The following is a 24834-nucleotide window of genomic DNA, read 5'->3' on the forward strand; positions in this document are numbered from 1 at the left end:
TTATAGAAAGTTGTGAAAAAAATCCCTCCCCGTTCGGAATCATATCTCAGGAGCCCTGGTTGATGGGCATTTATTATTTCCGCATGATTTACATGGCTTTCTGTAAATTTTACAAGGCGTGAAGCTCCAGCCGCGGTGAGACTCAACGCGAGCGCTGACGATCTTCACATCTCAATCAATAATAATTATCCCTAAGCAGCAGATATCGTATCCGACCACCGAGACGAGCTCTCGTTAGCGTTCTGCAAGCGCTCATGCATATTCCGTGCTGATGAATTGGAAACGTTTGCATCCGGAACAATAATAGCGGTCGAGACGTATATGATACAACCGCATGTGGCGGTCGACCGAGCTGTCTCACATGGAAATCCACATGTACCTACACCTGTAAGACACTCCCGATGATGGAAATCGTGGATCATCTACGTTGGGTGAAAAACACTTCATGAACTGGGGACGTAAGGTGCTCCGAGAAACTGGTCGGCGATGCGACCAGCTTCCCTCAGCCCCGAGAGGAGGGCACCGTGGACTGTTGCAGGGTAGTTCCGGATAGTGTGCTCGCCAGCGAAAAACAATCGTGCCGGGGCCTGCGGTTGATTGTTGGTGACCTGGAGGGGGAAATAGCATTGGAGAGGTGTCTCTTTGGGATATATGGAGACGTCTCATGATGGAAGAAACTGTGGTTACGAGCGAACCTGAGGCGTGACGGGAGCGGCAAGCAGATCGTAGTCGTTCCCAGATGCTCCGGTCGCGACATAGGAATAGCTTCCCCTGGAGCAGGGATCCGCATTCCAGCGGGTTACGACGGTTTCTTTGGGTTGAGGCACCAACGAGTTGCCGAAAATTCCTGGAAGGCCGCCAGAGTCAGGAGTTCGATCCGCAAGTCAGACGATTAGCGAGGAAGGGGTTCCCAGAGTCAGGTACCTGAACCGTGAACGATGCTCACCCTTGAGGACCGCAATGCAGCGCCCTATGATGACGTCGTCGCTGACGTTCTCCATTATTGTCGCGGCTTCACCGGCTACCAGCGCAAGAAGCACCGGCGCTTTATAGAGACTCCAGAAGAGGAAAAGCTCGCCGCGACTGCCAGTCGTCGAACCGACGTGGCCGAACAAATTTGCCGACGGGTCCCAGAAGAACCTATCGAAACACAGCACAACCTTGTTCAGGTTGCCGAAGCCGAGGCGCTGTATAGACGAGACTTTCCACTCTGGAAGAGGCGGTACGAAATGTACCGCGTTTTGGGAGTTGACTGTAGGTTGGATGCTCTCTTTGAGGACACCCAGGGGCAGTGTGCACAGGACGGCGTCCGCCTTGAAGGTCTGGAGATTCGTGTTCCCCTTGGGCGTGGCTGTTGTCACCACAACTCCCGTCGGTGAGATCTCGATCTGTCTCACGGTGTGCGATCTCTTGATGTCCAAGCCCTCGACAAGCGCCATCGGTACGCAAGAATAACTGCGGATAGGAAGAAAATCTCATGAGCATGCCGGCGTACTCTGCGAGCAATGCGGTCGATGACTTTGCTCCCGAAGATCCGGAATTCCTCGATCCAGTCGATTCCTGAGTGAGACGAAGAACTCACCCGTTCCTGACAGTCAGATGAGATCCGGAGAATCCGAAGTCGTCGTCTTGATCCCAATGACGGAGCGACAGGTTGTTTAGCGGTGTTGCGTTCGCGAATTCGAGATTGGCGAAGTGCCAATCGAGAACTCTTCTATCCCCAGACGATAGATAGACATCAGACGGCGGTGTATTTTCGAGTTCCATGAGTTTGTCCTCGAGTTCCCTCTGCTGTTCGGCAAGATCGTCCCATTCCTGGAGAACATTCGAAGTTCAGGGAGCTGCGGGGCACGTTCCAGACTCGAAACCATCTGTATCCCGCCGCGCTTTGGGAACGCGCGGGATTCGTGTGCCGTCGGAGATTGGATGCGAATGAAACGAATCAGCATATGAGAGATGGGCTTACCTGGCAGAAGTTGTTGAGATCGTAGGTTTTGGAGCGCAAGTCGAATTCTTTGACATCATCGGCAGCTTTCTTGTCTCGCAGCTGCTTATTGGCCTGTTTTATTATCTCCCTGAGCCCGATCATCTCCTGCTGATTTTTCTTCAACTTCTCTTGCAACGATATGATCGTTTTGTGATGCTCAATCTGTTTGTCCTTGATGTGTTTGTCTTGGAGTTTGATGACCCATTCCAGAGTATCGCCCAAAGACACCGGTTTGCCTGAAGATAAAGTTCCACGAGCGTTAGCCTGAACTGTTCCGAAGTCAAGCAGCGAAGAGTCGACATAAATAATTCCGGATGAAATCACTTACTGTCGACTTCATTGAAACCGATGTTGTGGGAGAGGTAACTAGTTGCCTCCAAAAGGCGATTGAATTCCCTCTCTACCATCTCATCTTTCTCCTTCTCAACGGTCGAGCCTTTACTTTCGAAAAGTGGACATTTCTGTTTGATCTTATGAAGCTCCATGTGGATCTGCTTCGACAGTATTGTCAACGGGTTCCCCCCGAGTCCCGTCACGACCATGGCTCCCAAGTCGGCAATATAGTTGGCTTTGCGGAATGTGGCAATGCGACCTCCAACACGGTCTCGGGCTTCCAGCACCAAAACCTAGGACGAGAGAAGTTTTTTTCAGGATGCTCAAGATGACTTGTTTGCGGTGCAACCAAGACTCACACGGGAGAAAGTGGCCTAGGTTATCGCCGGAGCGTCATAAAATGGACAGGCAGACCCCACATCACGATTTTAGGAGGACATATGGAGAATCGCTCGATATGGACTTGCCTCCATTCCAAATTGCTGCAGCTGTTGTGCAGCGATAAGTCCCGATATTCCAGCGCCGATGACGATGACTTTCCCATTCTTTTTCTCGGGTACAGGTCTGAGCCTCTCGAAAACACCGAAATTGATGAGTCCTTGTCTCTCCAGATACGAATGCACCCTCCTGACCAACCCTCGGTCCGAATTGAAGGGAACCTCTATGCGCTGAAGTGCGTTGTCATCTGTCAGAAAGAAGAGCCGTTTAGCGTTCACCTACCTGGGCTTGACATTGAGAAGGATCATACAGGGACAGACAAATTACTCACAAGTGAGCTCCTGTCTGGGGTTCTCGAGCCAGAGTTGGAGCAGTCTGTTTCTGATGTGGAGGAAAACTTTCAGGGTTTCCGGACCACTATTCGCCACATCGGTGAAACCTGAAACATTCAGGAAGCTCAGAGGACAATGCTTCGCATTCCGTAGAACGGGTGAGTAAACAATCACGAAGAGATCATATGGACCAATCGCTCCAGGAGAACCTCGACGGTGCAGTTCTCACTCACCAGCTCCTTCTTGGGCCGTCATCTTATCGTAAGGGAGTCGACTCTGGAAAGCAGCTCCCTCCAATCCTGTGGGTTCGTCCTGATCGCTGTCGATCTCCTCAATTTCACCCCCACCGCCGCCCCCTCCTGCTGCGATGGCATTAGCAGTAGCGACCGCGGCCGTCGTATTGGTGTTTATTGTCCTGCGATCCTCAGGTGAGTCTCCTTCTCCCTTCAGAATTCAATGAGCTTATTAAAGATCGAAGCCACATTTTCCATTCAGTCTTATTCGTTCCACGAGACTAATGTGATCGAATCTCCTCCGGCCATCGTTCTCCGGGAGAGCCTAAAGGTGGGGTCTCATTGCTTCCCCTCTGAGGGTCAGATGATCGTATCCGGGAGCTCTCCGCGGGATTTGATGGTGACCTCGATTCCCGAGAAAGTTGTGAGATATTCATCCGAGGGGAAACTCCTCCCGGACTTTTGAGAACTCTCTTTTTGAAAGTTGAGCGCTGGTCGTGGACCAACCTTCACGGCTGCGGTCACTTGTTGCCGCTCTGTGCGCCGCCTCATCAGAGTGAACAGTGGCCGGAGCACCCTTACTCGTACCAATTCATGGATAGTGAGGCCCGTGAAGGATTGCAAAAGTTTCTCATCCAACTTACCAGACGTCTCTTCTTGTTTGCAGTTCGAGTTTTACGCCGCGATGACGAGTCCTGGGAGTCCTCGGCATTCTCAGAGAGGACTCCGCTCGCCGGTTCCGTTGCCGACATCATTCCGTTCGGTGGACACCAGGGCAAGTATGTTCAAAACTGAACGAAGGTTTCTATCCTGGGGTAGCTCGTTTCTCACAATCTGACACACCGGAGAGACCAAATTTTCAAGTTTCAGTCAACGCTTCGGGCCAGTGGCTTCATCCGAGGAGTTTCTCAGGCTGCTTCAACTGCCGCCGTGGTGGTGGTAGTGTTGTTGCTCTCTGTATATGCTTTTCAGTCGTCGTAGATCCTGCTCTCTCCCCTCGCGCGCAGGAACAAAATACCACACACACAGCGCCGCGGCGGGATTTTTTTCGGCCTCGGCGGAGAGCAGACGAAACAGGATGACAGCAACATCTTGATCTTGACTGACCACTAAACGCGCTTTGTTGCCAGTGGAGCGCGGAAATTCGAATGCTAGACCTCATCAGCCGCCATTCGCGAATGTCGCTGCTCAAGGGCCGTCAAACCCAGGTTCGCTGAGTCGGGAAACTCGCTTCCAAATTCCTCTGGCCTCTCGGAATAGATCGATTCCGAGAACCGTCTCCCCAGAGAAGCGCGGGTTTCATTGGCGCCTGATGGATGCCGGCCGGCGCGAAGATACGGTCTTGGAACCCTTCCTGGACGGTCCTCCCCATCAAGAAGAGCATCCTCCAGGAGGTTCCGGAAGGAACGAGGTCTGAGATTCACCCCAACGCTCACGATTGATAGGCGGGGCTCGAACGGGCAAATGTTCCTTCCAGGTCTTCTCTGGAAGGAACGGTTCCATGACGTCGTCTTGGAGTTTGCATCTCGAACTGCCCTTCGAACCTACGCTGCCGAGCGTCCCTAAAACATCCGAGCCGTTGGGTATCCAGTGCGCTCTCGGGATCGTGTATGCTTCCAAAATGATATGAGGGCAACTGGTCCATCTTGCAGAGACCTACATCGGCTCTCCGAAGCACAGTACTGATAACGATGATTGCTCGGAAGAATGGTCCAACCTGAGATGGTAGATTTGGACGGGTGGTTCATGTGTCGGCGGGGTGGGAGCCTGCCGTCGAGGACGACCCTTACGGCCCATCTTGTGCCTGGACTTCCATCCTAGAGGCAACAGTGGAGCTCATGCAGTGGTTGTCGGATTCACATGCAGTCGGACCCGCTAATGAGACAACCGGATGAGAGAAAATCGTATACAAGAGACAGATCTCGATCCCCTGAAAACCTTGCTCATAAGAGAACCGGATTTGGGAAAAAAAATTAGATGTGAGGGAAAAACGGATCCACGCCATGATGGGATCCTCTGATGAGAGAAACCCTTCCGAAATTCCCCTTCCGAGCCTTCCTTCCCCCAAGTTACGAGATTTATTTTGCCCCACTCCTGGTTCTGGTTGTTCCACTGACTGATACAGATTGATACAGACTGGCTCATATGAGCAAGGTCTCACCGAAGGCATCCGTTCCGCCTGCCATGGCTGGTACTCACAAATCCCAAATGCGTGCCCGAGGAGCTTTTCCAGGTGGCCCACTGATCAAGAGGAAAGCCGGGCAATTGTTTGCCGATCGGATTACGAAGACTCCGACACATCCAGCGGCGGATACACGGAATCGCCGCCCCCAGGCTCAATCAGGACCGCCGCCCTGATACAACCCATCTGGGAATGAATCCCGATTCTTCGCGGCGCTTGCTCCATTTTTTTAGGATTTCTTTTCTATTCCACAAAAAGCCTAAGGATCCATAGACTTGGGAATTGTCTACACTTATCCAGTAAATCCCAGAAGAGGAAAAAGAAGTGTTCCTTTCCAAAATAGTTGATCGGGTATCCAATAAATAATGTCTCGCTGTTCGTTCCTGCGACGGCTCCTCGCGGTTAATCTGGCAGCTTCGAACTCATGGACAGAGTGGACGTCCTCGTCTCGGTCTCGAATGATTTCACTGAGTGAATTGTCGAGGATGACAGAAGCTCCAACCAGGATTCCGCCGCCCCCCGAAAACTGCCGCGGAGTCTATAGCCTACCAAGCCTACTGGGTAAATCCGCCATTGGGGACATCCGAAGGCTTGCGATTTCGATTTGAAGAAGGTTCGCTATCATTCTCGAAGTTTGCTGCAAACGAGCTTACGCCGTCGTTGAATCCGCGGAAAATCCGAACAGTTGGATCGGCTTCTCGAATACTTCCGTGGACAGGGTCGAGCATCGAGCGCTACCTCATCAGAGGTGCTTGCTCGAGGGTTTCAAGAGCATGGAGTCGTGAGGGTTCCGACATTGATTAATGAAATGGTCGAGCTCTTCCAATCTTCCGCGGATGGGGTGTCCATGTAAGTTCTCAACATGCAGCTGCGATTTCGTTGGCAACTGCGCATTCTGCCATTTTAGGATCCCAGGAAAGAAAACTCCGGGGAAAGAATACCAATCCAGCCTGTGTGCCTTCGTGGAGCTCAGAATATCGTCTCTTCCGGCGACAGGCCATCGACGAGCGTTCCGGTGTTCTCTGAATTGACGCTTGGGCACTGGAAGCTGATCACGGAAAGGTTTCCAGAAGGAACGACGGGCACCCACCCCAGCTTAGACCGGAGCTCGAGGACATTCCCGAAGATATCTATGGATTTTTTTGCCACCTGATCCTTGGGACACGGTAGGTATCTCCGGAGACGCAAGACTTGAAGGAAAAAGCCTTGTTGCATCATCTCGTTCACCGAACCATCACCGCTGACTCCATAGATATGACTCGGAAGAAGATTCAAATGCGCCAGGGGACCTGATTTAGTTGAATATCAGAGAACTTTGAGAAACTAAAGATTGGGAATCAATAATTCATTGTGTGGCTCGCGGAGGAGCCGCTAAGGCTGGACCAAGGACTGGAGAAGAGCGATGTCTTGTATCGGATCTACCAGGGTAGGACCTTATCGAGCCGATATCAGAACTTCAAAAAGTCTTTAATTAGGTCATTGCTCTTTCACCTTTGCGATGAGACATTGCGTCTTCGACGTTCATCTGCGACCCGCGACTGAAGACTTTCCTTTTTTTGCAAAAATCTTGTAGATCTTAGGCACCTGTATGAACCCGGCCCGTACCACCGCCCGCAGGCTCATCACATGGCCAATAGCCTCACAATCCTTCAGACTGTTCCGCCATTACGAGCATCAAATGAGTCGGCAAGCCCGTGCTCTCGCTGCTGGTCCAAAGCTTACCGTGGTCTCAACTGAGCATCGAATGCGGAGGTAGCTCAGAGCTCGGTCGATAATTTTCGGTACAGATCTCGCGCTAGAGGGTGTAGTCCGAGGATGAATCCCATTGATTCGAGGCGGATTTACCCGGTGGGCTTACTAGGCTCTGGACTGGGGCGGAAGATTTCGGAGAGCGCATAATTCCGGGTCCGGGGCCACGCTCATTGGCGGCACTCCAATGGGGTCATTCTTGACCGGAACGAAGCCGTAAACGCTTCGCGGGAGCGCGGAGCCGTCTCGGAAACGAACAACGGGACCTGATGCCGTGAAAAGTACCGGATGAGATGAAAGCCGATAACCACCTTGAAGGACAGACTGTGTCTTCTCTCAATCTAGGACCGAACGGAAGGGTAGTGGCGATTCCCCCCTCAAGCGCTGTAGAGCATCAGATTTTTTCCCATATGCCTTCCATCGGGGCGGCGGTCTCAGTGTAGCTTAGGGGCGGCAAATCTGTTAATCCGTCAAAATTATCACATGGACAACATGGACTGCATTTACCAGATTTTACGGATTGCGGTGTCCTCTGGGCTTGTTCGAGATCCCTCTATGGCGAGGTATTAGCCTCGCAGTCCGCCTACGGAGGATGAAGCGTCTAATTTCGAAAAGTAAGTATGTACATCGATCGTGGGTGTCTATGCGGCAGGAAACAATGATCAGTCCTCCGACTCCATAATCTCGTTATCAGCTCGCCGCCATAAGTAACCTGCGATCCGAGCTCGACAGTTGAGCTCTGGTCAGGTTGAAACATCAGGTTAGGCGCTTGTGAACGATTCGTGGCCCATCGCTTAAGGCATTGCTGTGAGATGGTAAGCCGACCACTAGACCAGAGTCTGGTCCTAGCCGGAGAGAGGCCGGCTCGAGCATCTCTCAGATCTGAGGGCGCAGTCTGCACAGTCAGGATCTGACCGGTGTTCAGAGTGTGTTGGTTCTATCCTGTGTGGTGAAACCATCGGAGTTACGTGAGAGTGACACCGGGTGAGCGTTGCGCTTGTCGCTTGTAGATAGTATTGCTAACTTTTCGCCATAGATAAACATATGCTCATATGCAGTCGCCGGGATATTTCGAGTTGGAGCGCTGCTCTCCCGTTCGTGTGTAGCAACTGGAAATGTTTACCGCATTGGGCCCGAGAGGTTTCTGTTTATTGAGAAGGCGCGTCTACACCCCGAAGTCTGACCCCGATCGAAACGAGACCATGGTCGAGATGGCTCTTGCCGATTCAAATCTCTTCACTAGAACAGTCACTTCGGGCGAAGCGACGATTTTTATTGGAAAGAAGAAACTGGAGCTAGAAGGAAACGCGAGTACACTTCGGGACCCACACTGCCTGACATGATGTAATATGACCGAGGTGGGAAACACACCAGATTCGCAATGCATTGAGTCCGTCGATCGCTATGCCTCGCCTTTATAAATAGATTGCCCACACGTCACAGAAGCAGCTTGCTGCTAATTCAGAAGAAAAGAGACCAAATTATCCACCGAATTCCGTTCACGTGAAGTCTCGAGAGAGAATACGCTTTCCCGGAGGGAGCGCTCTATGCGAATTTTCGGCTGTTGGCTTCTTTCTTTTTGACTTCGTTTCCCAATCAGTTCTGCCCACCACGGGATCGGAGCCAACTTCCCGAGCTCGAGGACAGTCGCTAGAACGTCGAGGGCCCGCCGGTGTCGCCGATGCTTCCGACGTGAGGAGCGATTGTCAGCAACGAGTTCTATGAAGCTCATGCCTCGGCAGGGAATGTTTCTCCTCCCCGCAGTCTTGGGAACAGGCCAGAGATGAATATGGAACTGCTGTAACTATTTCTGCCGAAGGAATGCGAAAGACAAACGGCCTTCAAAGAGCCTCATAAATCCGAGCAAGGGCTGCTTGTAGGCACGTTTCCCTCATCTAAATCATTGCCGAACATTGTTGCAAGCCTGGAAGACGGAGATGGTACATGCTTTCTATTCATAGATCAGTCGAATTTGGTGTGTACCGAACGATCCAGAGTCGGGTTGAGGCGCCACAGGAGTTCTCGCGGAGAACGAGGCTGTCGGTGGATTCGGTCAGCGAACGACGCGGATCCGGACCCCGGAGGAAACTTGGACCGAGGATTTAACGGAGAATAATTATTTCCTTGCAGTGATGCATTTGTGACATGGATCAGCCTAGCTGGCATTATGCGTCGCCCCCAGACGACAAGGGTCGTCAGCAGATCGTCAGTCATCACCGAGACGTCGTCTCGGCCCCACACGGTAATAGGATCCTCACAGAAGGTGTGGTCGAGGCTGGCCCGGATGGCGGTCTCAGCACCCGTCAACGAATCGAACTTCAGGGTCAAGATTTTGTCGACGAAAAAGAGCAGCAATTCCGACAGACCATAATCGACCTGCAACGTGAGTAGTCTTCCTCAGATATATACACAGACACCCATGGCCGGGTTTCTGGAAAGCTAAACCCTGACTCGTCAAAAAAATACCGTTCTGCGCAAGAAGACGTGCTCAGATGGCTTCTTCAAATGATTGTTCGAAAGTAGAAGACCTTCTCCGTGAGAGAAACACTGTTCCAGAGTAGGTGCCGGGAATTTCGAGAATTCCGGCCCGTCATACGATAGGAAACAGGCACTTGGAAGACTTCAGATATGAAGTTTTTTAGTCAAGTGATTTATTCACAAATCGAGATGCTTCAGCTCTGACTGCGACGTCAGATGCGGGAAACTCAAAAAAATGAGCCTGCGCTCTTCGATGAGCGAAGCGTTCTTTGAACTTCGTTACGAAATCGTCAGAGTCAGAGAGAGAGAGGATCGCGTAGCAAAAACTTGTTAGTTCGTTGGTTTCACAAAATACGAGGCAACGGAACTCGGTCCCCTCAGATCTTCTGATAAATAAACGCGTATGAAGCTCCGGGGAGCCATCGGTAATTCCGGGGTCGCGGGAAGCGTCATTTGAACGACTGGGACCCGTGGAACGGTTTCGGACGTCCTGCAGATTTTTTGTCAACTGGCCCCGGAGCGGTTCCTTCTCGCTGTCGAGGATACGGAGCGAACGCGCCTAGCACATGTGACTTCCGTGACTACTGAAAATCCTCAGTCGTGTCTTCAGTTTCATTCTTCTACAATTTTTCACAAGAAACGAAAAACACGAACTGACTGTGTCCTCGGCGACGCCCAACCCCACTTTCAGATAGGCTTTCCAGGCCGCTCCTTCAAAGGGGCATTCCCGAATGTGGATTTTCCATTCTTCCACACCGCAGATTTCGGCGCATCCGAACTGATGGAAGGGGCACAGGAGTTTGACGTTGTTGTTCGCCCTGGAAGGAAGTTGCACTGTCACCTGGAGATCGCCATCAGCCGGGCGCAAAGCTCGTTCGACTGAGGTCTCGGCTCGGACACTTACTTGCGAACTTCGAGATTCCGAAACAGAGCCTGCGCGGAGCGTCGGCACATCGGACAATTGGTAACTTTGGCGCCGCACTCTGGGCAAACGATGTGTTGGTGGCAATCCAACGAGACGAAACGGGGACTCAGGGGAATCCTGTAGCAGATCACACATCGTTCAACCTTAGCGTCGGGATCAGCGAGGAGCTCGTCGCCCAGACAGAGTAACGTTTCGTCTTGAGTGCCTTCGAAGTAATATTCACGCGGCGAGGATTGGGCCATCGTTTGCCACTTGAATAAAAATTATGCCACCCCCGTGATCATCCGATAGCAGAACTCAGAGCGTCGAAGTCGCACATGCGAACACCGAGGCGAAATGTCCGTGGTAGGCACGTCTGCGTCGAGATCCAAACATATAAGCCCGTCTGCCCCTCGAGAAGCTTTCCGAACACGAGTAGGGAGGGTGCAGCAAGTTCATATTTGCGGAACCCTCTCCAGGAAATTTTCTCGAGATCGTCTGACTGACTGAAAAGAATCCAGGTCTACCGTCAAAGCTGGAAGACATGCCGCTTCTTCCGGAAATGGCGGAGCCAAGCTTTTTCGTTCCTACCTATCGGATTGAGTGCGAAACAGACTTTCGGGATAAGTCACTGGTGTGTGAACAACACACCCAGGGGCCCCGAGTACGTGTACACCAATACTTTAGGCGACTCATGAAGCCTCGCCAGCGTTTCTCTGGTGGACGCCCGCAGAACGAACGCTCATGCATTCGGATCATTCCATATCCCCGTGATCAGTGACAAATATATGTCACGAGAGAGATTTTTGGCCTAGAGATCCCTCATTCATAGGTATAAGAGATCGATATTGGCTAGGTATGAGGAGGTGTATTTCGTTTTGCTCAGCGTGATGCCGTCCTGGAGTGACGGCACAAGATGCAACGGCCCTTCACAATTCGATCGAATCTTTTCCATTTCGATCGAGACTTCCCCGATTCCGAAACTTTCTCGGAGAGACAATGCGGATCCCCCTCGGTAGGAGCACAGACAGGATATAAGGGAGTTATGATCCCCTGAGAAAATCTCCAAGCGCGGAAACTGAGGGGAGGAGGCAAGGGAAAATGAACCATCCCGGGTAAAAAACGGTATCCGTCCCTTGATTCCACTTTTTAGCAAATATTGCCATCGCCCTGAACGGCCCGTCGAGCGATGGTCCCGAGTGCGGGCACGACTCAAAGGTCACTCCAAGTATCCCCGAGCCGTTCACTCTCTCTGATGCGCTAGCGGCCGGTCTGCCGTTCGGCGGCGGATTCTACCAATGAACTAAAGGCCAGACTCCATATGTGAGGCATGATCCTCGTGAAGCCGGCGTTCGAAACACCTGGTCCCTCGTCAACCCAGACCTGCGCGAATCGACGCTGCTGTGTCTGAACGAAGACTCCCAGCCGGCACCCCTCGCCGACAGTACCTTTCCACAGAAGCCAGCGGCGGCATGGAGCGGCCGTGACCAGTCCCCATGGAGACTAGCACATTGCTGTCACACACACTGCTAGACCATGTCGACTTTTAGTTAAAATTCGAAGAAAACTTCAACGAAACACTGAGGACGATGGTGCCATTCGCTCTGTACCATCGGAACGACTTCAACGCCGTCGCTGTCATCATCCCTGGATTATTAAGTTATCTGTTTGTTACCAAATTATTATTATCGCCTTCGCTCTGACGTTGTTGGCCGCTGTTGTGCTGCTGTTGCATCTTTTACATCGACAGCAGCATTGAGTTAAGGAGCCGACCACAACGACAGCGAAGAAACGAGGGCGATTCCGTGAGTGACGTGATGTGATGGCCGATTCACCGAGCTCGCGGAGAATTCGAACACCGCTTGGGTTTCTGGATGCGACCGGCTCCGACGACGAGCTCGGTCCTAGTGTTGAGAATGGAATTCATGTGTACACTACCCACGAATACGACCGACAGATTTGCCGCAACAGAGGTGAGTTCGAGCAGTGACAGGAATCAGCTGAGACCGAACATCTGACGAAGTCTCGACGCCCGGTCGTGACAGCGGTCCGACCGGGAGCGAAGGAGCAACAACTTGTGCGAGTTAAACGAAAAATCAAAATTTGAGCGAAGAATGAATTCCCGTGGAAGCTGAAAAAATCGCCGGGAAAAAACAGCGAAGCTGTCAAGACCTTGAGTGCCTCGGTGGTGGCGATGTCTCCGTGTTTACGTTCGACAGACCGCGCGGGCCCGCGTCAGAGGCTCTATTCAGCGGACTGGTTGAATTTTTGCTCGGGCTTGATCTGCTACGATGCAGGCTCCCGATAGAAAGCTCCTCGTCTCGTAACGAGGCGTGACCTAACCAGCACCTGCGGTTCGAATCACGTTTTCACCTAATTCGGCTTCGGTCTTGAGGGAGAGAATCACGGAAAGAGCTCGGGGAAGGATCTGATTTTGGAATATAAATGTCGGAGCAGCCGAATGAAACTCCGATAATCTCGAGTCTGCTCGATACCACAGGCTATCCATGTAGATCACGCTTCAGATGCTTCACCGTCGAGCGCCGATTTTTTTTCCGACCCCGGATTTTCTGGAAATCTCGATGATCGAATCGGAGCTAGAGAGAGGATGTCTGCCGCCGTGACGGACACTGACTTTGCACATTTTCATATCGTCAGTCCGTGAAGTCACTAAGGCGAAGTCCATGGCGCCGCCCTCCACGACTTCGTTCGTCGAGACGCTTGTCCAAGCTACCGACAGCGCGGCGGAAGAAAAGACCGTCTTGTCTATCTATACACATAGAACCTGACTCAAGCACCGGTGAAAACTTTCTCCTCGCTCTGTGTGGCTTCAAGGTCACTGAGCGCCGATGCCGCTTACGCAGCCGTCAGAGAATAAGACCTAATGTGCTGTGGTTTTTCCGTTTGCTGACCCACCGCCAGAGTTTCGTGACTTGGGCTACCGACCAATAGACTAGCTTAGTGAATGAGTGACAGTTCCGTTTTTGTAAGCGATTGTACAGCGATCTGCAGCGCGACACTGAACGTGTTTCTCGGAAGTGTTCCGGCTCTGATTATCCGGCGCCTCCCGAAACGATGGTCGCTCTCCGCGGGCATGACGTTCGGAGATTTTTTTTGCCCCGAAAAGCTCAGAATGGTCACTACCGAAAAAAATTTTCGGAGGAGAATGATCCGGCTGTTCGTCGTCGTCTGCAGTGTTCGTTTGCCGACCGACTGTTTGACGGCGCGCATTCATTGAAGGTTGCGCCATCTTTTACTGAAGTAGGTCAAGTTGAAAGTCCCTTGTTACAACTACACTTCGTAAGCGAGCTATACTTTGACTGCGACCTGATATTGTGACGTGGTGAAACTCTATGGGCGTTAAAGGATCAGGTGATACTCGCGCTCAGTCAGTCACGGTCTCCGATATCACGGAGACGCGGGAATCTCTCGCCTTGTTATCACCGCTCCCAGTGCGGATGAATGGATGACTGACTGACGAGTAGTTGTCGTTGAGTTGTCGAGCCTGGGAACGCTCGAGGCGATAATGATTGAACACAGCCTCCCTCGATTGGCGAGCATGAGATTCGAAGCCATTTATTCCATGGCAAATGTTCTGGGGACTGAATAAACTTCCATTGGAAGTTTCTGTACTGGAACTCGTCAGCGACGCGAATCTGAGGGATCTCGAATGATTCACCCATCGGAAGAATAATTCTCAACTTGTAACTCTCAATTAAGAATAATCTGATTCCCTCCTAATACACCGAAAGTTATCGGAAGAATTCAGTTATACCTCCCTTGTTGAGGTGAGGACGCCTGGCAGTGCTCGCTCGCTGCATTTTTCGCTTTCCTCCCCTCAAATCCTTGGACCCGTCGCTCCACATCTTTCGAGCGCTGTAAAATGGATCCAATGAATACCGTTGAGAAAGCTCCACCCTATCAGGGGGGCAATGGGCCTAATTATAGGAAATACAGCGCCGATAGGGTTCTGAGTCACATATGATCGAGAGCTGTACGACGAACGTGTACGGATCCCTCACGGATGCCTGATAGCCTTCCTCCGTTGTCCTCTCTGATCCGTCATCCGGACACTGTTAACCTTTCGGTAGCTTCCTTTAGCAAAGCTCCACCCGGGCCGGAATTCCTCACTATTGTGTTTTCCTTCCTTGGCATCGGGTACCGCGGTTATCAAGGATGTTTGCGGAGGATGCATTGACCGTGCACCGTCCCTGCCATCTCTCACTCAGCTCTTTCCCATTCTCACGAATCCGCGCCGAGATGAACTCCGCTCGACTAGGACTCCATGAGGCCAGAATTCCACCTCGCGTTGAGAGCAGCTCAAGCACGACCCGGGCGGTGTTCGAAGTCCTCTCTGTCGTCGTCTGATGAGTTTTGTTGTTACACAGAGCGATCGATTGTTTTATTGCTGACTTCTCCGAATCGAAGGTGGAGTCACCAGCAGAGAGTCACTACAAATTAAGCGATCAGGTGTTGACGACTCTGCTCTCGGGTCGGACATTCGTAGGCGCCCTTTTCGGTTTCGGAGTTTCCCTCGAGTATCTTCTTCGCTCTGGACGAGAGCCACGATCAATCCGCAGCGGACGGATTCTCGAGCGAGCGAGAAGTTGAGACGGGAGTCCGATTTGAATTTTGCGTTCCACGATGAACTAGTTTTGCGCGTCGATATTGCGTGAAGGAATCGCAGAGCCAAAAAGTGAAGAAAGAAGCTCGTGTCCGAGCCTCTCAACGATGCCGTACCCGGATGAAGCGCATCAAAATACACCGAATATTTCCGGCGTTGTATGTTTTCTGTGGATGATACTCCGACCGGATGGAAAGCCGTCATTTTGCGTGGGTCGTAACAACGGCTCATCTGCTGAATAGAATCAATTTGAGTTCACCGTGAAATCTTTTCGCTCACTTATCTCGGTTCTGCTCTCGGTATCATCTAAATGATGCGAGATGCGAGCATTCACTGGATAATGATATCCGGATCAGCTTCTCACGGGGCGATCCGATTCTCGGTGACGAAAAAGTTGGCCGTCGGAACATCGTGCGTCTACTCGTCGGGCAAATCGACTAGCAATGCCTCGGTCGTACTTCTTTCCGTTCAGTATGACCTGGATCGAGAGTAATATTTCACGAAACTCGCTGAATTCGTCGGGCAACGATTCGACACAAAGCGAAAATCTCCGACGCGACTCTCGTTCGTTACAAGAACTCATGCAACGCTCAACAAAGAATAACTCGGGTTTTCCCGCAGGGTGCTGCTAAAACGAGTGATTCACTAGCGTGAGCTTAGAAGGAGGGCTCTTTTCACGACTCTCGGCTCCTTTCACTGAGTATTCGCCCCGAAGAGAGAGACCAGATCGCCGTCGGCATCCCAATCAGTACCTGAATTGTCGACCGTGTACATGTATCAGAGATATACACCTTGAGGTGACTCAAGTCCATATAACTATCGTGACGAGCGCCTAATAGAAGTGGGTTCGGACTGTTCCGGATTATGCCTTTCGTTTAGGTATTTGGATCGCTACCCACCCTGGAACGATAATTCGTCATAGGGCCAGCAGCGACCTTATCACGGAAACGGTCTCCGCAGAGCATTCTCATATACTCCAATATATACGTAGGAAGGTTTTGAAGTATCGTGGTATAAGAGCATTCTCTGGGCGTCAAGGATTGCCGCCAAGATGATGTGTCGTTAGGTCAACGAAACTACCGGAGGTGAATACACGTTCAGGCGTACGAAAGGATGCTCGAATGGAGAGACACTCGACAAGTTCCGAAAATTCGACGTCAGCTCGAAGAAACCTGTGTCGCTGTTTGTTGAACAGTTTTCCTGACAGGATGGATATGTTATTTTCTTGACAAACACCACAGAAGCTGTCCGAAAGCCTGACTGTCTACCACAGCGATGGTGGTGGCTTCAATCGCCAAGTTGACACAGAAATGCTCTCGCGAGAGACGGAGGAAGACCAGCAGGTTCGATTTTTTGAAGGACCGAATTCTTGGAGGAGCGTTCGATGGACGGTCGAGGGAAGCATCACTGGATGATTGGCAGCTAAACGATCTGACCGCATTGTTTCACTCACTACAGATATAGCTAATGATGTCGAGGAAGCGAGAGTAGGGTCGACTCTTCGCTAAGTGATATTTCTTCATCTGGTGTGGTCAAATTTATTAATGGCTTTCGATGTTTCGTGACATCGAGCTGACGCGCAGGAACACGCTTTAGGCCGAGAGGATCACGATCTGCCTGAGAGTATTTTCTTCGTATATGTGAAGCGATGTCTGGCTGTATGACTGAATGACCGAACAGCCGAGTGGGTGGCTGGGCAGGCGAGCGGGCTGGCTCTGCGGTTCCGGAAGGTTTAGCGACGGTCTGGGAGGTTGATTTCGTCGGAATGATGACTTACTGGGCGGTGGACATCACTCAGAGTAAATGACGCAATGCAGAAGGAACACTCGTTCCGATGGCGGCAGGAGAATCCCCTACCTCGCGATCCACCATGTAGGACACGGAAGATCTCTTACGATTTCAGGCGCGATGGTTCTATCGTTCAAAAGAAAGGAGCCAGGATTAATGATCCGGGGAGCATTTCCAGTTTTTCCGGCCAGTTAAGGAGGCTGCTGGCTCCGCCTAGCCTGGTCGGAATGAGGTGCTCTAGTCGTTTCTCATCAACCGCGAATCGATGCTGCGAGCGTTCAACACCGCGCCCAAGAGACTCTGGTGCATCGGCCTGGAGGGCCTGTGGTCTTCGAAAGATGTCATTGTATAAGCTGTGACAGATAAAGCTTCCGGGACTTACGCTAGTCGCTCGAATCGCTGCAAATGAGACAAATCACTTCGGACCACCGAAACAGCCCGAAGCAAGAGAAAGCTCAGCTTTACATGAAGACTCCGAAACTATCCGAGCTCATGGCTTTGATGATCCCCGACTGGGGAACTAACCGGATCTCCCGAAGGAGACTTGGCATTTGACATAACACTGTGATTAAGGTTTCATTGGATACATCCGAACGACCTGTGTGATTCTATCGTCTCTTTCGAGAAAGTAGTCAGAAGACCTGGCTGACGTATCGACGTCTGGTCGTCAGCAATCGATGAATTCGCCCCTCAACAATGGGTTTGAGCTATCGGAGAGCCAGATGAGATTTCAATTTGACTCTGAGGATGCGAGAGCTGTGTAGAACTTAGCTTCCGGGCTTCCCGAAACATTAATCCTGGTCCCTTTGCCTTCGTGAAAAGATTCGTCGGACGCAGATGGACCAAGTTTTACACCTCTTTCAAACAGAGAAAGATGGGAATTGTTCGCGAACGGCACTTGAAGATAGCTATCTGCTCGACGGTGCTGGAAGCTCTCCCGCCATTGTTGACCGGAGGCGACTCTCTTCACGAGCAGAGACCGCGAAGCTCAGCGCTTCGAGGACGTCGACTTGAGTCTGCTCTGAGAGCCAATCGACTCTCTGAGTCGCTCCGGGAGAGTATGTAGATCTTTCTCTCGTCAAAACGGCAAATTTGTTCATCCGCCTTCGTCGGACGGCTTTGCCCTTAGGAGAATTCCGACGAGGCTTCCCGGGTTCCGCTTCTCGTTTCCGCATCTCGAATTCTGCGATGCGCTTCCTGTGATGTACCGCCGAATCGGATGATCAGACAACATGCAGGTCCTGTGCGAGGATATTCAGCTCGGCAATTTTCCGTGTATCCTTAAGCAATTATCCGATGCTGCAATCGCCGACGTATACTTCTCCGGTCTGATGACGACTGGCGACACGGACTGTTGGGAGCTCTCAATGAAGAACGTCCGAGCGGGAGTACTAAGAGAGAATTCTTCTCCTGGACAAGCGGAACGAATTACGGTAAAATCGAGAATAGGAGACCACGAGTTCGCGTGGGACTCATGCGAGCAATGGAGATACATGGATAACGAATTTTTCCGCCGCGATCTTTACCGACGTTGAGCATATGCTAAAACACCGGTCGCGATTCTATAATTCGGCAATTAAGAATATTCTCATTCGATTGAGTACTTTGTCGACTCACTCTCTGAACGGATAGAGCAAATCATGGATTCGATGCAGCAAATGAGAGAAATGTTACTCCGCGACTCAACGTGAATGACGGGCTTGATGTCGATTGCTTGGGCCTTGGAGATAGCTATCTTTACGCGATATTTTTACTGCCGTGATTTCGATCCCAGCACCGGCGGGATGCAGTGTGGAGCGATGATTCATTGATGGACTCCGCTCACCTATACGCGCGATTCTCACCTTGTTTCCAGAAGGAGATCAATCTCGATTGCAAACATTTTCCTAAGCTCCTGTCAACTTGAGCGCTTACAATACAAGAATCATCGCTGCGGTAATCTCCGGATTATTGACAATTACTGACAGTGACGCGAGGAACGAGGTTCCCAGTCCGCGAATGTGTCAGGGCTCACGAAAGTAAAAACATAAAGGGCCTCCATCATTCACCGTCGAGAAAACTGACATTTTGATGGATCAGATGAGCCGAATGGCTGACCCGACCGATCTACCTGAGTAGAAGTGGATCGATAACTGATGACTGATCACACTCCTTTGGGATAGAAGCGAGAGGAAGTTCAGTCGTCTGGTTCTTCTCATGTGACCCTCCCCAACGGAATATCGCGGAGATGCGGGAAGAAAACCGCGGCCGGAATATTCTGGAGCTGACCTTGACTTTGATGCGACCTTGTAGATGCGCGCCGGGCTCCAGACGACGGGTACAGCTCCGATGCCCGCGTTTAGAATGAATCCTAGAATAGTTTGAAAAAATGAAGATTCTCCTAATGATAGTCGCAATACTCTCCCTCAATCCCGATCACCTACTCCAAACAGAGAGGATCATGAGCTAGAATCTGGCGAAAATCGGTACGGCGACTCCGATCCAGGACACGTGGCTCTGGGGCATTGACCTATAAAGGTCCGGAACTGTAGGGCGGAGTCGGTAACCTATACAATGAAGAAGTCGCCATTTAAAAATCACTCGGCGACAGACATGCGAAAGCCATAATTATTATCTCTCACCCTACCCCAGGGCGAGTGCCTCGATTGCGCAAGACATCGATTCGGTCCTGCCCTCGGTAAGGCCGCGGACCACGAAAATAGCCCACAGAGAGGAGACCTTTACCTCACTGACGTAATGGGGTGACTTTTCCGCCTCAGGGAACTCCCTGACCTTCGTCTGGCTTCTCCAGACTCTATGAGTCCATTTGTTTCGTTCGTATGGACAAAAAAACTCCGGTGGATCTCAAGATTGATCATTGGAGCTCCGTCTGGTTTTCCATGCCGCAGATCTCTAAGAATCCAGTTGACACATAAGAAATCATCTCCCTATGTCCATCGATTCTTCTCTGAAGTGGTCGGGGATGAGGGGATGCGGTAGGCAGGACCGAGCCGCTCAGGATGTCAAGGTGCTCCGCCGCATTTCGCGTATAGCGTGACGGGTAGAAGCGACGGTTGGACGGGTGCCACGGTTTTCCCCCGGAAGCGCCCCAAGACTCGACATTCGGAGCCCTGGGAATCGAAAAAATTGAAGCGCTTCCTCAAACTCGATCAGGGCATTGGTCGGCTGGTCGATCTGTCGCCCCTCTATCAACCAAAGACGAATTTCTCCGTGCTCCTCAGTGATTCGCGGAGTTCGGCCGCAGGGGAACTTGGACCAGCGGCTGAGATTGACTTGTCTACGAGTATCTTTTCCTTTTTTTCTCTCGTAAGCATGCTACACGGCTATCACCTCCTTCAGGAAGTCCCTCTCCATAGGTTCGGGATACCCTCCACCCAACTCCACCCAGTCAAGGGCCAGATGGTTGTGATTGCCCCAAGCTTCCCTACCTCAAGCAGTCAGTCGAGTTCCTATTTTAAACTTGTGCTAGGCACTTGCATTTGCGGGATCAGTGTTGATGATGGCGGTTACAACGGCGGCGGCGGCGATGACGTTGACGACACTTATGGAGTCAGAAGACGAATTTTTACTATGAACGACTCCAGCCCCCCGGCCGCCCCAGTGAACAGCCATCCATGGTGCTGAGGTCGTCGTTCGTTTCGAAATATTCAAAAGCTGGATCGAAGAGGTCGACGAGGCTCACGTGGAGCCGATATCATCGATGAGTACTGTAAGTTATCGCGGATAATCCGTGCTCTCGATTCGCGTGTCCCTCGATTGTAATGCGGCGCCGCGGAAAACCCCACTACACCTCGCCGATATCGATCGATTATCACTGCCTGAGAAATTAATTTCCCGAAATCGCCGCTACGGGGATCGGGGGGAACATCATCGGCTTCTCCGTTCAATCAGATCGAGTGCTGAGACTTCCGTTGCGCGAGATCTCGTGCATCGTCAAATGAATTGAACTGATGCAAATCAGCGATTTCGGTCACCTGTCTCTGCTAAGTGACCTGCTTCTTTAAAAGCTCGGCTGGAAGGGGCTCGCGCGATATTTATAGAGCCCAGACGAAGGCAAAGACATTCCGTGCACCGGTGGTAAATTGTTGTCTTCGTGAACTCTGAACATCGATTCTTCCGGTGCACGTATAGCGTCAACAGCTGACCTACGTCTGTCTGTCAGCCTGCTTGTCTGACCGTCTGGACTGGAGATAGCGTTTCGTGTGTTCCATAAATCTATCGTCGTAAAAGATATGACGTCATGAGAACAGAGTAGCCATAAATCCGTTCTAGACATGCAGTATTCTGCTCGCCCCCGAGACGTATCCTCGGTGCATTCCCTCCTCGGGGAAGTTCCTGGTCATGAACCGGGATTCGAAAACAATGCAACTACATAGAAAGATTCGCCGAACTATGGGAAGTCGCCCTTTAGCCAGGTCGTCGGTCGCTGCGTTGGCCATTCGCTCCTAATGGTCTCGAATGCGTCTCACACGCTTTTTTCATACGTCTCGATGGTTTCCTGGATTTCAGCGCTGCTTACGAGCTCTGGTGAATCCGGATTAGAAAATTATTTGGTCCGATCAGGCTCCCCCCGACTGGGAGGCGCTCACGAAAGACATAGGTGATATCCGATCTCCAGAAGTGAAGTATCAGGCGACACATCAGTTCGCTGGCGAAGTGTGGAATACAGAGTAGAGGAGACGATTTCGAAGTCGGTCAGTTCTCGACGATGAACCTTCGAACCGCATCTCTGCCTCTAGACGGAGCCTGTACTGTAAAATGGAGTATGATCAAGATTTCGAGTACTAATGAGCTACGCTGACAGGGTAATTAGAATCGCTTGAGGGATACCGCGGTAGGAGCTCTAGGGAATCTCTAGTCTCGCGCCGAGAAGGGGCTTTATCGCATCTTTCGGAGCCCGCGCGATGAGGGTTACGGCTAGGCTTCGCAACCGCGGTTATGAACCGCAATTGCGGTTTTTCTTCAACATGGGAGTCTACGGGGGGCAGCGGTTAACCGCAGACAATAACCGCGGTTTTTCCTGAAATCTGCGGTTATTTGCAAAGCCTGGTTACGGCCAAGAGCATTTCATTTTCTTTCGATGTTCAGGACGGAGTCATGACGGTCCGCTCGGCAAGGGGCTTCTTCCGAAGCTCTGAGTAAGCCTCGACCTCGACAGTCCTGAAAAGGGAGGAGGATCTGCCGGGATCCCGGCGGAGTCTTCTACTAGGGCTTTTCGCGGGGTCTCCCGTCGAGCGACAGGCCGCGATCACCTCCGGTCCTCCTAGGCACGTCGATCGTTGATATCGATTCCACCCGTCAGCCGCAGCCGTCTTTCGAGAGTTCTAGAGAAATTCCAATTATCGTGTGAAGGCTCCCTCGCTAGATGTCTCCGAGCTTGAGGACAACTCTCACTTCACCCCGAGAGACGCGCGGCCCTTCCTCGCAGTCCCGAGGATGGCGGGGTAAAGATCCGTCCTCTTCCGTGATCTCACGCGATCGGTGACGTCGTATATCGAACTCGCATCACTGATTCAGAGCTTGCGTAGAGAATCGAAGAAACATACTCCAGGATTTTTTCATATGCGCTCAAAGTACCTCTTTTCTGTTTTCCGCGGGCCGTTCCGTCCCGAGGAGCGTTTCAGACATAACCGGTATCTTTTCCGATTCTTCCAGACGAACAAGAACGAGTTCAGAAGAAAGTGTTTGTAAATTGGATAAACCATGTGCTGGCACAGAGAGTCCCACCATCGCGTATCAAAGACCTCATCGAGGACCTCCGCGATGGGACGAAACTCTTGGCGCTTCTCGAAGTGCTGTCTGGCGAAACCCTCCCCGGGGAACGGGGGAAGATTTTGCGCAGGCCGCACTTCATTTCCAACGTTAACAATGTCCTCCGGTAAGTAGCCGACGGTGCGAGCTATCCGGCACTGGAGCACCCTCTTCTCCATCGGGAGATATATTTCACTCGATTTTCCCCTCCGCAGATTCCTGGAACGGCGAAGGATAAAATTGGTGAACATCAACTCGACTGATGTGGTCGACGGGAAACCGGCCATCATCCTCGGCTTGATATGGACCATTATTCTGCACTTCCAGATAGAGCAACACACGGCTCTCTTCCAGCCCTCGGCATCTTCTCCGGCTCATGTAGCATCTCCGGCTCGAGACAGAGAATCGGTCGCCGACAAGTGGAAGGGAGGCGCAAGAAAAGCCCTCTTACAATGGGTCAAAAACGCCATCAGCCAGTAGGTTTAATAGCTGTCGAGGGTGGAGTGCTCTCCACTGTGTATGCTTCCCCAGACGGCCCCGGATGCCGATTGCTATACGAAGATCCTAAATCACTTTGAAACACGCTGAAATACTCTGCAGACGTTTCGGTATCCACGTCAACGATTTCGGCCCTTCGTGGCGAGATGGGATGGCATTCCTCGCCATCGTCTCAAGACTCAAACCCTCCTCGGTGGATCTGGACGCCGCCCGTGATATGGGCAATCGGCAGAGACTCGACACGGCATTCAACGTCGCGGAACGAGAATTAGGAATCCCAAAACTCATTGATTCCGAAGGTTAGGACTCCTTCAGCTCCCGCGCTTGGCATGAGCTACACGTTGTCTCATGAGTCTTCTGATCTCGGTATAATCCTCGTGATATCGTTTAGAAACTGTAGCTGATAACATCAATTCACGTGTTCTGTAGATGTTGACGTTGCACAACCAGACGAGAAATCAGTGATGACCTACGTAGCTCAGTTCCTACATAAGTATCCAGAGTCGTATTCACAAGTCCGAGAGATGCCGACGGGTAGCGATCCAGATTTGGTGAAGATGAGTGAGTTCCTGACACGAGCTGAAGACCTATTGAATAGTCAAAGTTCAGACCTCAACGAACAAGTCAAGGTATGGGTGCACAAGGCCCACTTCTTCGAAAATCGTTCGGGGAGAGAATCTCGATTGAGAGAAGTTCCGCGAAGAATTGAACCCATGTCTCTCCTGCAGAGCTATCGCAGTCTGAAGAACGAATACCGGGACTTGACATCGCTGTACAATTCACTGCGGAACCGAGTTCGCACTGAAACTTCCATCGCGACGCAGTGGCCCCAGGTGGACCAGAGGTGGAAAAACGTTGGCAACCTGCTGAAAGCTTGGTGGCAACGGTGAGTCCCCGAAAACTAGAAGCGTATTTCTCTTCCCTGAGGGGAGTCATATCGGGAATTATTTGCGCGATTCTGCGACTCGACGACGGTCCTCTTGAGACGAATATTCTTCCGCAGACTCACCTCCGGTCTTTCGTATGAAACTCTGACGTTCTTGCAATTCCTGGAGGATGCCGAGCATCGCCTAGCTCAGCCTGCGATACCACCGGAAATGGCCCCGGACGACATTGCTCGTATGAATCAAATCGTGGGCGATCATGATCTGTTTTTGAAAGACCTGCAACAAATCAAACAGTGGTTCGACTCAGCCAAGCCAGACCAATTCAAGATTGCTGCTTTGTACGAAGACTCGAAATCGCGACTCGGCGAAATTTCAAAGAGAGCTTCGGATCGGAAACTACTCCTTCAGCTATATCAGCAACGCGCGAAGATGTTGACGATTATTTCCAAGGCGAGAGGGGTGTTCTCCAGGTGGCGTGTGCCTCTCGCTCTAAGAGATGGTCTGAACCACGAGTGGGACGCAGCGAAAATCCAGCTAGAAACGTACACGACAGACTTCGCAAAACTCAATCTTGAATTCCGGGCTGCGCTCGACGGCTGCACTTCAAACGGAGCCATGAGTAAGTCATCGAGAATTCCCAGTGGGCACCG

General features: G+C 51.5%; 3 protein-coding genes across 3 annotated transcripts in view; 1 reads left to right on the plus strand and 2 right to left on the minus strand.

Moving 5' to 3' along the window:
* Nucleotides 1-42: 42 nt before the first annotated feature.
* Nucleotides 43-4048, minus strand: Su(var)3-3 (lysine-specific histone demethylase Su(var)3-3). Its single transcript, XM_018639154.2, has 10 exons — nucleotides 3968-4048; nucleotides 3324-3534; nucleotides 3090-3197; nucleotides 2788-3005; nucleotides 2316-2613; nucleotides 1967-2223; nucleotides 1583-1815; nucleotides 947-1455; nucleotides 696-847; nucleotides 43-608 (listed from the first exon to the last, which is right to left on the minus strand). Exons 2-10 carry the CDS (start codon nucleotides 3343-3345, stop codon nucleotides 444-446), a joined length of 1962 nt encoding a protein of 653 aa, XP_018494670.1. The 5' UTR covers nucleotides 3346-3534; nucleotides 3968-4048; the 3' UTR covers nucleotides 43-443.
* A 5988-nt stretch (nucleotides 4049-10036) lies between these two features.
* Nucleotides 10037-10967, minus strand: LOC100904178 (E3 ubiquitin-protein ligase SIAH1B). Its single transcript, XM_003742344.2, has 2 exons — nucleotides 10637-10967; nucleotides 10037-10550 (listed from the first exon to the last, which is right to left on the minus strand). The coding sequence occupies exons 1-2, from the start codon at nucleotides 10897-10899 to the stop codon at nucleotides 10292-10294; spliced, it is 522 nt and encodes a 173-aa protein (XP_003742392.1). The 5' UTR covers nucleotides 10900-10967; the 3' UTR covers nucleotides 10037-10291.
* A 1491-nt stretch (nucleotides 10968-12458) lies between these two features.
* Msp300 (Muscle-specific protein 300 kDa) overlaps nucleotides 12459-24834 on the plus strand; it is a 41739-nt gene continuing 29363 nt past the window's right edge. The window contains exons 1-7 of the mRNA XM_029111183.1: nucleotides 12459-12609; nucleotides 22704-22926; nucleotides 23015-23275; nucleotides 23400-23596; nucleotides 23727-23926; nucleotides 24026-24183; nucleotides 24301-24803. Of these exons, the coding sequence (XP_028967016.1) occupies nucleotides 12459-12609; nucleotides 22704-22926; nucleotides 23015-23275; nucleotides 23400-23596; nucleotides 23727-23926; nucleotides 24026-24183; nucleotides 24301-24803 (1693 nt within the window). The remainder of the gene's footprint in view (nucleotides 12610-22703; nucleotides 22927-23014; nucleotides 23276-23399; nucleotides 23597-23726; nucleotides 23927-24025; nucleotides 24184-24300; nucleotides 24804-24834) is intronic.

This window comes from Galendromus occidentalis, unplaced genomic scaffold (genome assembly GCF_000255335.2).
Source record: "Galendromus occidentalis unplaced genomic scaffold, Mocc_1.1 scf7180000077383, whole genome shotgun sequence".
Classification (NCBI taxonomy): Eukaryota; Metazoa; Arthropoda; class Arachnida; order Mesostigmata; family Phytoseiidae; genus Galendromus; species Galendromus occidentalis.